Below are 12253 nucleotides of genomic sequence, written 5' to 3' on the forward strand. Positions count from 1 at the left end.
GACAAGGAGTCCTGTGAAATGATTAATCATTCCTGAACAGCGTAAGCCCCTCTAGAAATCTTTTCCTTCTTGATTAATCATCTTTGAAGTTCTACTGAAGGAGCAAAACCTTATCCCTTTTACCCCCACTTCCATTATTGGTGCTCAGTGCACAGGTCTGAACATAGAAGCAGCACACTCAGCATTTACTTATCTATCAGGAATATTTAAAGTAGGTTTTAATTTTTAATATGTAATGCTAATTGAAACATTCTAATATAGCCCCTCTTTGTGAGGGAGATCAAAGCAAATGTTCTAGTAAGGCCCTAAGCTAATGAATATTTGTCCACTTTGTGCACTGAAGTTGTTGGCAATACTTGGATTTTGTGAACAGATTTACTCTCCTACTATTCTTAAATTCTAATGCATTGGTGAAGATGAGGATGACCAAAGGCTGAAGGTGCGTGTTGATAAATATTTACACAGAGTGTTAAAGACTACTGCAGTTACCTTTTGAGAACTAGCCATGGTAAAAGTTAGCAATTGGAAACTGGCACTAGATTCATCTTCCCCAGCTTTACATGTTCGAGTCTTCATTTGCTCATCTTAAGAAATTTAAGGGTTGATTTTAGCTGTTCATGAGAACGGAAAGTTCATTTCATATGGCAGTGACGTTGCTTGGGACTTAGGTGAAGTACCGAAAGTACATCAGTGCTGTAATCAAAAAGCTGACCTGTACGGTGGCCCAGACTTGGACCAAGAGTCACTGTGTAACAACGAGAGCTGCTTAAATGGCGTTGCTTTATTTTTAGCATCTCCTGTAGATGTTTTTGTAAGCTTTTCTTCCCCTATCACTCCTGTGAAGTAACCCTTTTCTTGTTAATAGAAAAACATGTGTTTTTAAGGGAGATAACATCTCCCATTTGACTCAAAGGTTATGACATGTTCTCAGTTCACTGGTTTGTGTCTCTGGACATCTGTGCTCCCAAAATAGGTACCCTTGCAGTTGGCTACAAACAGCTTATACTGTTAGGCTCTTCACAGTAAGATACAGAGCGAGCTGTAAGTTGCTGTGTTTTGATTTAAAGGCTTGTCTACAAAAACCCTGGTATATTGAAGTGAAAGAAAGTTTAAGTGATGAACTAAGAGTTCAACAAAGCTTCTGCTGAGAGAATTGTTAGATCCAAGATAGAATTTCTGCTTCAAGCCAAGGCATTTAGTTCAGGAATCAAATTTAGAAAACTTAATGTGTTTTATGTGAGCATTTCATGGAATGGGAAGAAATTATTCCTTATCACCTCAAATAAGAATTCCCTGGCAACCTGCTTTCAGAGTTCTGGTTTTTATTCCCCTCAGCATTGTTTTATACTAAGAGCTACTAATTGTATATAAACGAATTTTTAAGTAGTTGTCTTTGTTTTATCATGATGGAATTTGCTTTATCAAGTGGCTCATTCTTGACAACTGTTCTCTCAGCAAATACCAGAGCACTGAGATATAAAGTTGATAAATGTTATCAAAGTTCTAGGTGTTGTTTTGACTAGAGCCTCCAATCTACCCCTAAGTTATCTTTCGGTCATATTTCAACTGAGGAAAACCTGTCCCTACTTGTCTCACATCCACAGGTGACGTTATCAAACATCCTCCTTCTTTCCGTGCATGGGTGTTTCATATTTCCTTTGCTACCTTGTTAAAATTGTTGGAATATTCATGAGTGGGAATGATGTCCAGATGGAGGTTCTACCTGCAGATGTTAATCTGGACGGACACAGATCAGCTCTCATTTGTTTCAGTTCATGGAATATGGCATTTGCTCAGTGCCTTTCTCCAAGTCTTCTGCCTTTCTTGTCCCTGTCTTCCTTCCTCACGCACTGTTGCCTTTCCTTCAGGTACCGCAACAAGTGGAAATGGAGACTTTGGTGACTGGAGTGCCTTCAACCAAGCTTCTCCTTGTCCCAGTGCTTCACCTGGAGACCTCTTCAGCAGCACGGCACAGCAGCCAGCTATAGAGCTCTTCAGTAGCTCACAGCCAGCTTCTGGCCAGCCTCCAACTGCTTCAAATTCTACTGATCTTTTTGATTTGATGGGCCCCTCTCAGGCAACCATGACCTCTTCACAAAGTATGAATTTCTCTATGATGAGCTCCAATGCCGTGGGCATCAGTTTACCCATGTCAAGGTCACAGGTATGCTGCTATTTGTACAGTTTGCTAATGACCTTCCTCAATTAATCTTTTGCCTTCTCCTTAATCACAACTTTGAAAATTAATCCATTCCACTCCTGGAGCTCATACCTAGTCACTCTGATGCTGTGTTCAGCATTTTGTGGGAAAGTTTTGTACAAAAATATTTTGCATAGCCTCCTAAAAAGAAAAGGTGTCAAATTTTCTTGAAAAGCCTCCTTTTATAAGCTAGTCTTCTCTGAGGTGATCTCCATTGCTCTATGAAGTGTTGCTGCTTTGTTGGGGAAGACAAGGTTGATGATATTTTAAACCTTAAAGCCATCCTCCACAGAATGTTATAGGTTTCCAGCCTCAAGTAGATAGAGGATGAGGACTGGTATGTTCTCCAAAACACAGAAGTGCCCGCTTCAGTGGAGAGTGTTTTTGGAAACCTTAACAGGTTAACTTGGAGTTAGGAGGAAAAAAAGTTGATATTTTTAAGTTCAAAACTTGACTGCAGATGATCACTGTCATTCCACATATTGATATGGGAGCTTGATGCTAGCTTACAAAATACTCTTTTAACCCATAATGGCACGTGGCAACACTGCTTTGGAAGTTCACGGCTAAAAATCTCATTGCCTTTTCGTTGCATTCTGTTGAAAAATTTACACTTCTTGTTTAGTCTTGGTAAATTGTTTCAAGTGAATCCCAACAAACTTTTCTTTTTTAGCCTCTGCAAAGCTTGAACACTATGATGCCGAAGCCTAACCCTCTTTATAATGCAAGCACAGAGATGGCCCAGAAGAACGCAAGCAAAACTCTACCCTCAACTTGGTCAGATCCCAGTGTAAATATCAGTTTGGACAATTTAGTACCTGGGATGCAGCCTTCCAAACCCCAGCAGCCATCACTTAATACTATGATGCAGCAACAAAGTAAGTGATTATTGCACTGTTTAGCACGCACGCGGAGCCCTGTACATGTTTGTAGGTTGTCCTTGAGATGGAGTATTCTGCCAGTTACTGTTTTCCTACGTTTAGTCGTAATTGTCTCTTAAACTACTGCAATGTTGCTGACACAAGTGGTAGAAGGCTGGTATCTGTGCATGGTTGTACTGTAGAGTTTGCACCATTGCTGTGTCTTGATTTCAGGCTTCCTGATCTCTAGAACATCTCTGTAATGTGCATAGTAGCATGTGTTGCTATAAAATGCTATTTAAAACCTATACAAGTTTTTGAGGCTTCACACAGAAAATAGGAAAACGAGCGAAATAGTTGGTTTTGGCCATCATCTCTTTGTTCACAGCAGTTACCACATAAGTTTCTTAAAATACATGAGCACCTTCAGCATCAGATTCTGATTAATGATTTGCATCCTGGTCTCTCTTTTGCAGATATGCAACAACCTGTGAATGTCATGACTCAAAACTTTGCAGCCGTGAACCTCAATCCTCAGCCGAACATGATGCCTGTTCGACCCCAGACAAGCCCGCTGATGGGAGGGCCCATTCCTGTGGGGATGGGAATGCCCAGTGTGATGTCAGGTACGATGGGAATGACCTCCATGGGACCCACGCCTATGATGAACCAGGGAATGATGGGAATGAACATGAACATGGGAGTGCCAGCTACAGGAATGGGTTTGACGGGCACAATAGGAATGGGGGTACCCAATATCGCTATGACCTCTCTGACTCCTGGGACTGTACAACCCAAGCAAGATGCCTTTGCAAATTTTGCCAATTTTAGCAAATAAAGATTGTAAAATAAATAAATAAAATGAAATAAAAATTAAATAAATGGGCAGACTGAATGAAGGATTTTTAGCTGCACAAATATAGCTGGGGAAGGGATGGAAAACACTGATCAATACTTTTTTTTTTTTCTTTATCAGTTAAACTGTCTACATAAAGAACCAAAAGCTATTTTCTAAATGTTGAAATAACTAGTGTTCAAATTCTGGAGAGGTGAAAGGTTCTTCTAAGGAATGCGTTAGATGATTTTGCAAAATAATTTGTACTGAGACCATCCAAAAACCTTTCCTACGTAGAAGAATCAATTTTAACTTTGAGACTTGATGGAAGACTGGAATGGGGGTTGGGTAAAAATGTTTGAATCTAATTTTATACTTTTCTTTTTTCTTGAAGAGCTTGACTTTCTTTTCCCCCTCTCCCTGATCGCTTTGTCATAATTGGATCATTCCTTTTACTACCACTGAGTCCACAATTGAAGTCACTCAAGTACTATGATCAGTTTTTTATAAGAATATATATTTTTGTCCAAAAATGGCTTACATATGTGATTATGGCTAATTCAAAGGGACCTGGAATGTATATATACTTTTGCTAATGTTCCAGCCACACTGCTATATTGCTCAAATTTTTATTGTAAAAATCCTCTCTCAGCAATTTGGTGATCAACAGATTTTTGGGGTCTTTCCATGCTTCTGTTGTTAGAACTGATAGCCAGTGCAAGTCTGGGAGAAGCTTTAGCCAAGACTGCTGGAAGGTTTCCTTTCAGAAAACTCCAGAAAATGCACTTTCCTGCAGTTCTTTTACAGTGGCAGTTAGCGTCCTTTGTACCACCAGTATCCCTACGGAGCCACTGGTTTATGGCATCGGCAGCAGTCAGAAGGCAAAAATATTTATTTTTTGCATCTTTACAAAAAATAACAAGGTGAATTACACTTAAATTATGTTAAATCTATAACTCTGCCTAATCCAACAGCATTGGATCTTAGCTTTTATACAACACTTGGTGATTCTTTTGTGTAAATATGGCATTAGCAGCTGTGGAATCCAATAGAGTAAAAAATATATATATATTAATAAAGGAAACCTGTAGCAGTCAAAGATTTTACTGATTTACTGAAAACAAAAGAACGAATTAAGGTTTTTGGGGTTTTTTTTTTTGTTTTTCCTTCTGTAATTCTGCATTTAAGTTCACATGAATCATGATTCTAGAATCTGGAATACAAAGACATTGTTCTGTTCACAAGCTGGGAATATTCTTAAGAACAAGCACTATACTATAGGTATGAAATTTATTGCCTCCCTTTTCTTATGTTGGATTTCTTTTTTATTATTAAATTGATAAAACTTTGTTTCCATTGTATTCATAATGTTCTGTTATACATAACATTAAACTGTTCATTAAAATCAATGTTGGGCTGCTTTTCCTTTCATCCCATTTGACGTTTATGAGAGCATTTGGGAAAAAAAATAATTATAATTTGGGCAAAGTAATTTTTATAAATAATTTAAAATTGTTTAATGACTTCTTATCTGAAGCCTTTCCTATCTGGCTCTACTGTTAGGAATTAAAAATGAAGCAGGCAAGATATCCTGACCCGCTCCAGCCTTGCTAATGCTCCATCTACAACATTTCTAATTAGGCAGAAATTCATGTACTTCAGCTAAGTGGTAATGAAAAGTGATTCATTTGCTGAATAAGAGATGAGAGTGAGTGTAATTAGCTGACTGCGGTTTTTAATCTTTCAACAATTCAATGTGTTTAAATTAGTTTCAAAGAATAGGAGCTTTCAAGTGTTGTTACATCAAAGTAATCAAGGCAGGCTTTAACGGCTGAGTAGGAGAGATCGCTCTGGTTCCCGTTCTGAAAGCTTTAAACTTATTTGGAATAATCAGCTCCAAAAGCTCTAGTTCGAACAGATGGGAGGATTCAAACTGGCTCAATAGATGCAAAACGGTGGTGGGAAGAAAGCTGGTTCCTGGGGCGGTAGATGGGTGGCAAGGAGAACTAAACCTGGAGTCAGTGCTGCTACCTTAGTCGTGCCGAAGGGGCGCGGAGCTGCTCGCTAGTCCTCAAAGGTTTTCGGGTGAGTAGGATGAGTCTATTTGTAATGCTGTCCTTCGAAGGAGTTTAGCTGGTTGAATAGTTGGCTTGGAGTTGAAAGACCACGTCCTTGCTCAGGTTGCTCGCGTCTCTTCAGAGGAACCATTCATTTCGCTTCTCGTCAAGAGATTAGTTGTAATGAAGCACGTGTCAGGGGTTAGAATAACTCCAGTGGAAAACATCTGGTCAGCCTAGAGTGGATCTGTGTGTCCGTTCTGTCTTAGTCAAGGGTACGCGGGCTTACGGAGCCGTTGTAGTACTGAACCGATTCACTGCCCCTACCATGCATTGGGCATCTTCTGGATCAGTATCCTGATCATGAAGAAGGTTGTATGGAGTGGGAAAAGAAGTTTTTTCAGCCAGCCAGATTGTCTGCAGGTGGATGAGAAGGAAGTCCTGTAAACATCAGAAAAGAAAACCCAGACAGATTCCTTCGGAGCGTGGGCCAGGTGCATCCCCAGGCAGCCGCAGCCTGCGGGGATGAGCGCCCGGCGCAGGGAGGTTGTACCCCCTTCTCTCCCCGAGTTCAGAGGCGGATCAGGGCAGCAGTGCTTAGCAGAACAGGGTTTACATCTTCAGATAAAGACTGAATATAAAATGGGTTGTGTTTGCTTAAAACAGTATTGAACTGTATCATAAAATGTTTCCATCTCTGATATTTCAGGTATGAGCAAAATAATGTATTAAAAATAGAAATTATCTTTCCAGGTGAAAATACAAATGAGTGACTGTGAGAATGATGACGGATCTGCCATTTATCAGCTGCTGCCTAATGTAACCCAAGTCATGCTCCTAGTTAGTCTTGACTCCTTTCTTCATGTTTAAAGCCAGGTCCAGCGGTAACTGCGGACTGTCCAGCAGCCCGGGTTTGGCTGGCCGTGTCCTGCCTGCCGTGCTGCCATACTGGTGTCTGTTGGCGTCCTTGCTCTTCCTCCAGGCTATCCACAAGTTGTACTCTACATCCCTTAAAAAAAAAAAAAAAAAGGAAGAAATTGCGCTTACATTATCGTGGTAGCACCCAAAGCGCAGAGGCTGGCAGCCCCAGGCCGCGGCCTTGTCACCGCTGCCAGTGCAGCCGAGTGCTCGGCTCGCACCAAGCCGAAAAGCAGCAACTGGTGGGAGTTTGGAGCCTGCAGGGAGTAAATGGAGGGAATACCTGTTTGTCTGGTCGTAAGAGGTAAACTTTTACCAGCTCTGGATTCTGTGGCTTCTAAACTTCTTCAGAGTTCAGTTAAAATTGGTGAAATCCTTTGTAAAGGATGCCTGTACGTAAGAGGAGACGGGGCATCAGCAGCCATCCCTGTGCCCGTACTCGGGGAAGCACTCGGAGCGCGCGTCTCTGCAGAAGCAGTGCTGAATGCCAGCGCAGGTGCGAGCTCAGTGGTAACTGCAGCATCCACCATCTTCTACGGAAGAAATTCTATTCAAAACTGCTAAACAAGGGTATTTATAGCAGCATCTGTTTCAGCTGTATCTGTCAGCTAAGAGCGGTCTGGCACCGCTCGGGGGGGTTATCAGCGCCGTGTTTACATAATGCAGGCAGGCGTTGGGTACCCAAGGTGATGGCAAGGGACAGGGTAACAAATATCTGAAGACACTTTTATTCTCAGAGGCCTTTGCTCCAGGAGTCACTCTACAAAATTGCCTCCGTGTTCCTCTGTGCACGGCTGTAAACACTTGTATAGCGTATGACATTTTATAGTACTGTCACTTCGTTCTGATTAAAGCTTTTAATGGAGATGCGATTTTTTTTTTTTTCCGAATTTTTTTTCTTCCCCCCCAATTTTTATTCCAAGCCATCACTGACTAAAATTCAGATTTGTTTCAGGCAAACCCACTGGGTTTGCACACGCATTGAAACTCTTTGTTTTAAGCTAAATACTTAATTTGACTGCAAAGGAAACTTTTTTTTTTGGTTAGCGCTCAGAGCTGCCAGCAGAGTAAGAAATCACTTACTGTACAGCTCCAGGTACTTGCGGACAGCTTAGACTGGCAAAAACTAAAAGCATGAATGAGAGAATTGGAAACTAGATAGTGAATACCTAAATACTGAATAAATATTCTGCCCAGCCGCACGGGACCAGTGGTTGCCCTCTTCTCCCCAGCTGGTAACTGAAGCGCGGCCCCATCGTGGGGAGGCCCGGTCCTGCCCGCTCCTCCCAGGCTGCTGCGGTGGGATGAGATGGAGCCAACGGCCACATTCCCATCGGCCAGAGACAAAGAACCAGCCTGAACCTTTTTCCCCAAACCACTTGGGTTTGGAGCCGTCTTTAAAGTTTCAACCATTCCGGTAGGAGCAGGGCTCCCTGGGGGCGGCGGGGGGATGGCGGTTGCGCTAGCCAAGGCCTGCCCTGCGGCAGCCGCTCTGACCGCTTTGAGGAGAGAAGAAAGGAAAAACCAGTAAGTTGCAAAGACAACCAGGTGAGCCTGGTTAATGGTGTGAGACCGGGAAGGCTGGCCTGTGGAACTGGTCAGTCAAGCTGTACGGCGTGTTCAGCGATCGGGTTACCGTTTTATCTGGCTGGGGTGCTGTGGGAGGTTGCTTCTCCACGTGAAATGTCCTTTAAAAACTGAGATGTGGCTCATTTTCATTTTTTTATGTGCTTCTGCATCCGCTGTTCAGCTAAGGAAAGATGAGGGGTAAGAGAAATTCTACAGAACGTGGAAAATGAAGGAAGGTGCCTCTGCAAACTCCATGTTTCCCTGGAGGGCTGCAGCTGGGGGATCTTCACACGGCGAAATCCAGGTCTCCGCACGGATGCAAGGGCTGCGTGCGGCCAGCACAGCCAAGGCTCGGCTCTGCTTTCAACAATGTCTTTACTCCTCCCAAATTTGACGTGTTGTTTTTTTTTTTTTAATCATGCCATAAGGTACTGGTTCAGTAATTAACGGGTTCTTTAATAGAGCTACAATTACTTTGTTCCATGATAAGGGGAAAAAAAAAAAAGAACGCATTCCAAGACAGAGCTACTTTCGACATCTGGGAACCTCCTAACAGCTGGCTATCTAATGAATATGCATCTGCTTAAGAGGCTGTAGGCCATTAATAAACCAATAGATATAAACCAGAAACAATCTTTGTCAGCGTCAAATGAGATTGGGTGCAATGTGCTGTGAAGTGTCACCGTCACATTGAATCGCGGCGGGGAGGTTAACTCGCCGTCGCTCCTCCGTACCAGCGGCTCCGTGCCGGAGCTGGGCCGGGCTGGCGAAGCTCTGCGGGTGCTTTCTGCTGCATTTTGCCTCCTTATTTCTCCTGGTACCAGTTGTGTTTGAGGCACTGGTGACCTTTTATTTGCAGCTCCAGCTAGTCTGGCTTTTTTGGTTTGACAGAGGAGGGTGCGGTTTTCCCCGCACAAATGATCTGAGCAACACCGGCCTCGACCGCGCGAATAAATGATGGGGAGAAGGCACAGGGATGCGATAAAACCGCACCTGTTTGACTGAGACCTGGGGCTTTGCAAGGAGACAGAACAGCCCCTGAGCCGTGTAGTACAGCAGGATTGTTGTAGGGTGAAATAAAAATTCTTAAACCCAGTGACTCTGACCTCACTTGACTGCACAAATCTCTCTGACCCCCGAAGAGCTGCGTCTGCCCGTGGTCCGAGGCGCGCAGCACCCTGCAGCGAGGTTTGGCACCTTCGGTTCCTTTCCTCTTGAAGCACTGATCAGTATTTTGATGAGAAATGTTAACTAGGGGGAATTGTCTGAAGAGAATAACTAGGATGTCAGCTGAAGTAATGGTACAAGCTGTGTCAGCTGTTGAAGAGGGAGGCTGCGGGCTCCCCCGGGACAGAGGTAGGGGCAGCGTTTAGTTTTGGTTTGGAGCAGCGGCCCTGCACCGCGCCTGGGCTCTGCTTTAGAGCCAGACTTAAACCAGGTCTGTATTTTAGTTCCCAGGAAACTCTCTGTAAATTGAGATTTGGAATTGTTTCCTTTGCAACTCAGCTGTAAAGGGCGGCCTCACGTTTAGCAGAAAGATGGCTGTGGCATGAAGCTTTTTGCCCCGATTTACAGGTTTTAGTTAGGAGAAAATGGAAGCAAGAGAAGTTAAAAAGGGAAGATGAGTGCTCTGTAATTACTGCAGATCTTTCTTTTCTAGCAGCTTCTCAAGAGAGGAAACTATTGCACTCTGTATCATCACATTGATATAATTTAAGCCAAAATCCGTTAAAAAGATTGACTTAATTCCTAGAATAGTATTTTTCTTACCCTTAATTACTAAGTCTTAAAACAGAAGATTGTTCAAAGTCTGTTGCAGCCACACTGGTGACAAATTTCACGTCTCAGCCTTCAGATTTTACATCCAGGCTTGGTGTAAACCGGAGGTGTAACCCCTGCCCTGCAGACGAGCATCTCCGTGGGTTTTGCAGGGGTACGGTTTTCCATCCTTGCTCCAGGCACGAGGGCTGCTGCTCTGCCAGCGCTCCCCCGGGCCGAGTAGAGCAGGCCGGTCCCCGAGCAGCACCTTCCCTGCATCCCGAGCTCTGCCGCTCATCCCAGTGTTAGCAGGGCTCCCACGGCACCATTTTATCTTTTTTGAGACAGACAAAAGAGCAAGCTGTAAAGGAGGGCTGTCCTTTTAAATACTTTAACTTTTCAAGGTCAGTTGTGGAGCTTTTCTCAATCAGAAAGCTAAATTCATACCAAAAGCATCTATAATGAACCAAGCATATCTTGAACCTTATCCCTTCCGCTGCATACGAATTATCTCGCAAGGTGCTTCGGCGGCCACGCTCGCCGAGTTCAGCATCCCCGGGAACAGCTATGAAGGGAGCAGAGGGGCCGCTCCTGTTGTGGTTTGGCATCTATCAACTTCTTGTCTTTTTTCTGTAATTGATTTATTAATTATAACGTCTTAATGATCTATTTAAAATAAATAAACCATTTACACCATTTCAAAGGTATTTTGTGATGTTCAGCTGATATTAAAATAGCACCAGCCTTATGTGCTTTTTCAGCAAGTGACCTAATTAGTTAATAAAGTAATTGAATATTAAAAAGGATGTTGCAAGTGATTAAAATTTAAGAGCCTTCAGAACATTATTAAAGCTATAAATCATACATCACTGTTTTAATTTGCATAGCTACAGAATTACTAATGGTCCCACGTGCACAAGCTACTTGGCAATTAGTCTTTTAACAAACTGCTGGTGATACTATGAGGTTACCAAAATCTTTCCCCATTTTTGATTTGCAAACAAAAAGCCAGGATGAGAGAACACCAAGGGTTAAATTCCTAAAAGCCAGGAAATTCGGTTCTTCCAGGTGTCTCTACCCTCGCCTCTGTTCGCCCCTTCTCCTCGCCCGTCGGGCCAGGGGACCGCATCCACCCGGGTGTAAAAAGGAGAGGAGGCAGCGTCTGCCGCCACCTTGAGCTGCCTAAACCTGGCCTCCAGAGGGTTTTCCAGCCCAGTTCGATGTGCACGAACCTCCCTACCTGGTGCCGGGACGTTCTCCGTGTTTGTCTCCCACGTACAACGGTCACCGTGCCGCTTTCCGTCCCCACCACCTGGACTCCAGGCCCGTAACAGCGCTGGGGGACGGAGCGAAGAGCGGGCCGCTGACGGTAGGCGGTCGTACTTGATCTCCGTCCCATGGACGTTGTCTTCGGGCTGAGGGAAGGAACCAAACCAGGTGCCTTCCACTCCCTACACTGGGGATTGCAGCTCAGGGGAAACCTTAAGTACCTGCAAACAAAAAAGGGTTGGAAAAACGTCCCGCATGGGAGCTGCCCGCGCCTCTGGGTACGGCCCCACGGCCGGCGCAGCTGCGGCAGCGAGGGTCGGCGGCCCACGGCCTGCGTTCAAGGCCTTGGGCTGGCTGCAGGCAGGAGGCGAGACAGGAGGATGGTTTTCAACTTAATTAGAGACAAACGGCTTTGGCCAGATTTGCTGCCCCGGTCTTTGCTCTCGCCAGCAGCCAGCGGCTCTGCAGCGATGCTTCCCGGCCTCGGGAATGCCGTCCAGCGCACAGGCAGAGGGTGGGTCTGCCTCCGACTTGCAGCCCGACAAGAGAAGCGACGGCGCTGCGGGCAAAGCGAATGACCTGGCGTGCGACGGAGCGCGGCCCCGACACCGGCAGCTGAACGGCTGGCGCAGCCCAAAGCTGGCGAGGGGGAAAGCGGCCAAAGCTGCGGCCGAGCGACCAGCACGACCCCGCGTGAGCTCAGCAGCCTCTTCCCGTGCCGCACATTGCATTGCATCGCATCGCATCGCTGCCTCCCCCTGTGCTGCACGGCCTCTGGGCTCCCTCG

At 44.7% G+C, this 12253-nt stretch overlaps 1 protein-coding gene across 2 annotated transcripts in view; it reads left to right on the forward strand.

Moving 5' to 3' along the window:
- The window catches only part of CLINT1 (clathrin interactor 1), a 54542-nt gene extending 49238 nt beyond the window's left edge, over window positions 1–5304 (forward strand). For both annotated transcript variants that reach the window (XM_087753694.1, XM_087753695.1), the window contains exons 10-12: window positions 1869–2164; window positions 2874–3078; window positions 3537–5304. In XM_087753694.1, the coding sequence (XP_087609820.1) occupies window positions 1869–2164; window positions 2874–3078; window positions 3537–3898 (863 nt within the window). In that variant the 3' untranslated portion in view covers window positions 3899–5304. The remainder of the gene's footprint in view (window positions 1–1868; window positions 2165–2873; window positions 3079–3536) is intronic.
- The last annotated feature ends 6949 nt before the right edge of the window (window positions 5305–12253 follow it).

This window comes from Nipponia nippon, unplaced genomic scaffold (assembly GCF_047370975.1).
Source record: "Nipponia nippon isolate SJK-2023a ecotype South Korea unplaced genomic scaffold, ASM4737097v1 scaffold_17, whole genome shotgun sequence".
Classification (NCBI taxonomy): Eukaryota; Metazoa; Chordata; class Aves; order Pelecaniformes; family Threskiornithidae; genus Nipponia; species Nipponia nippon.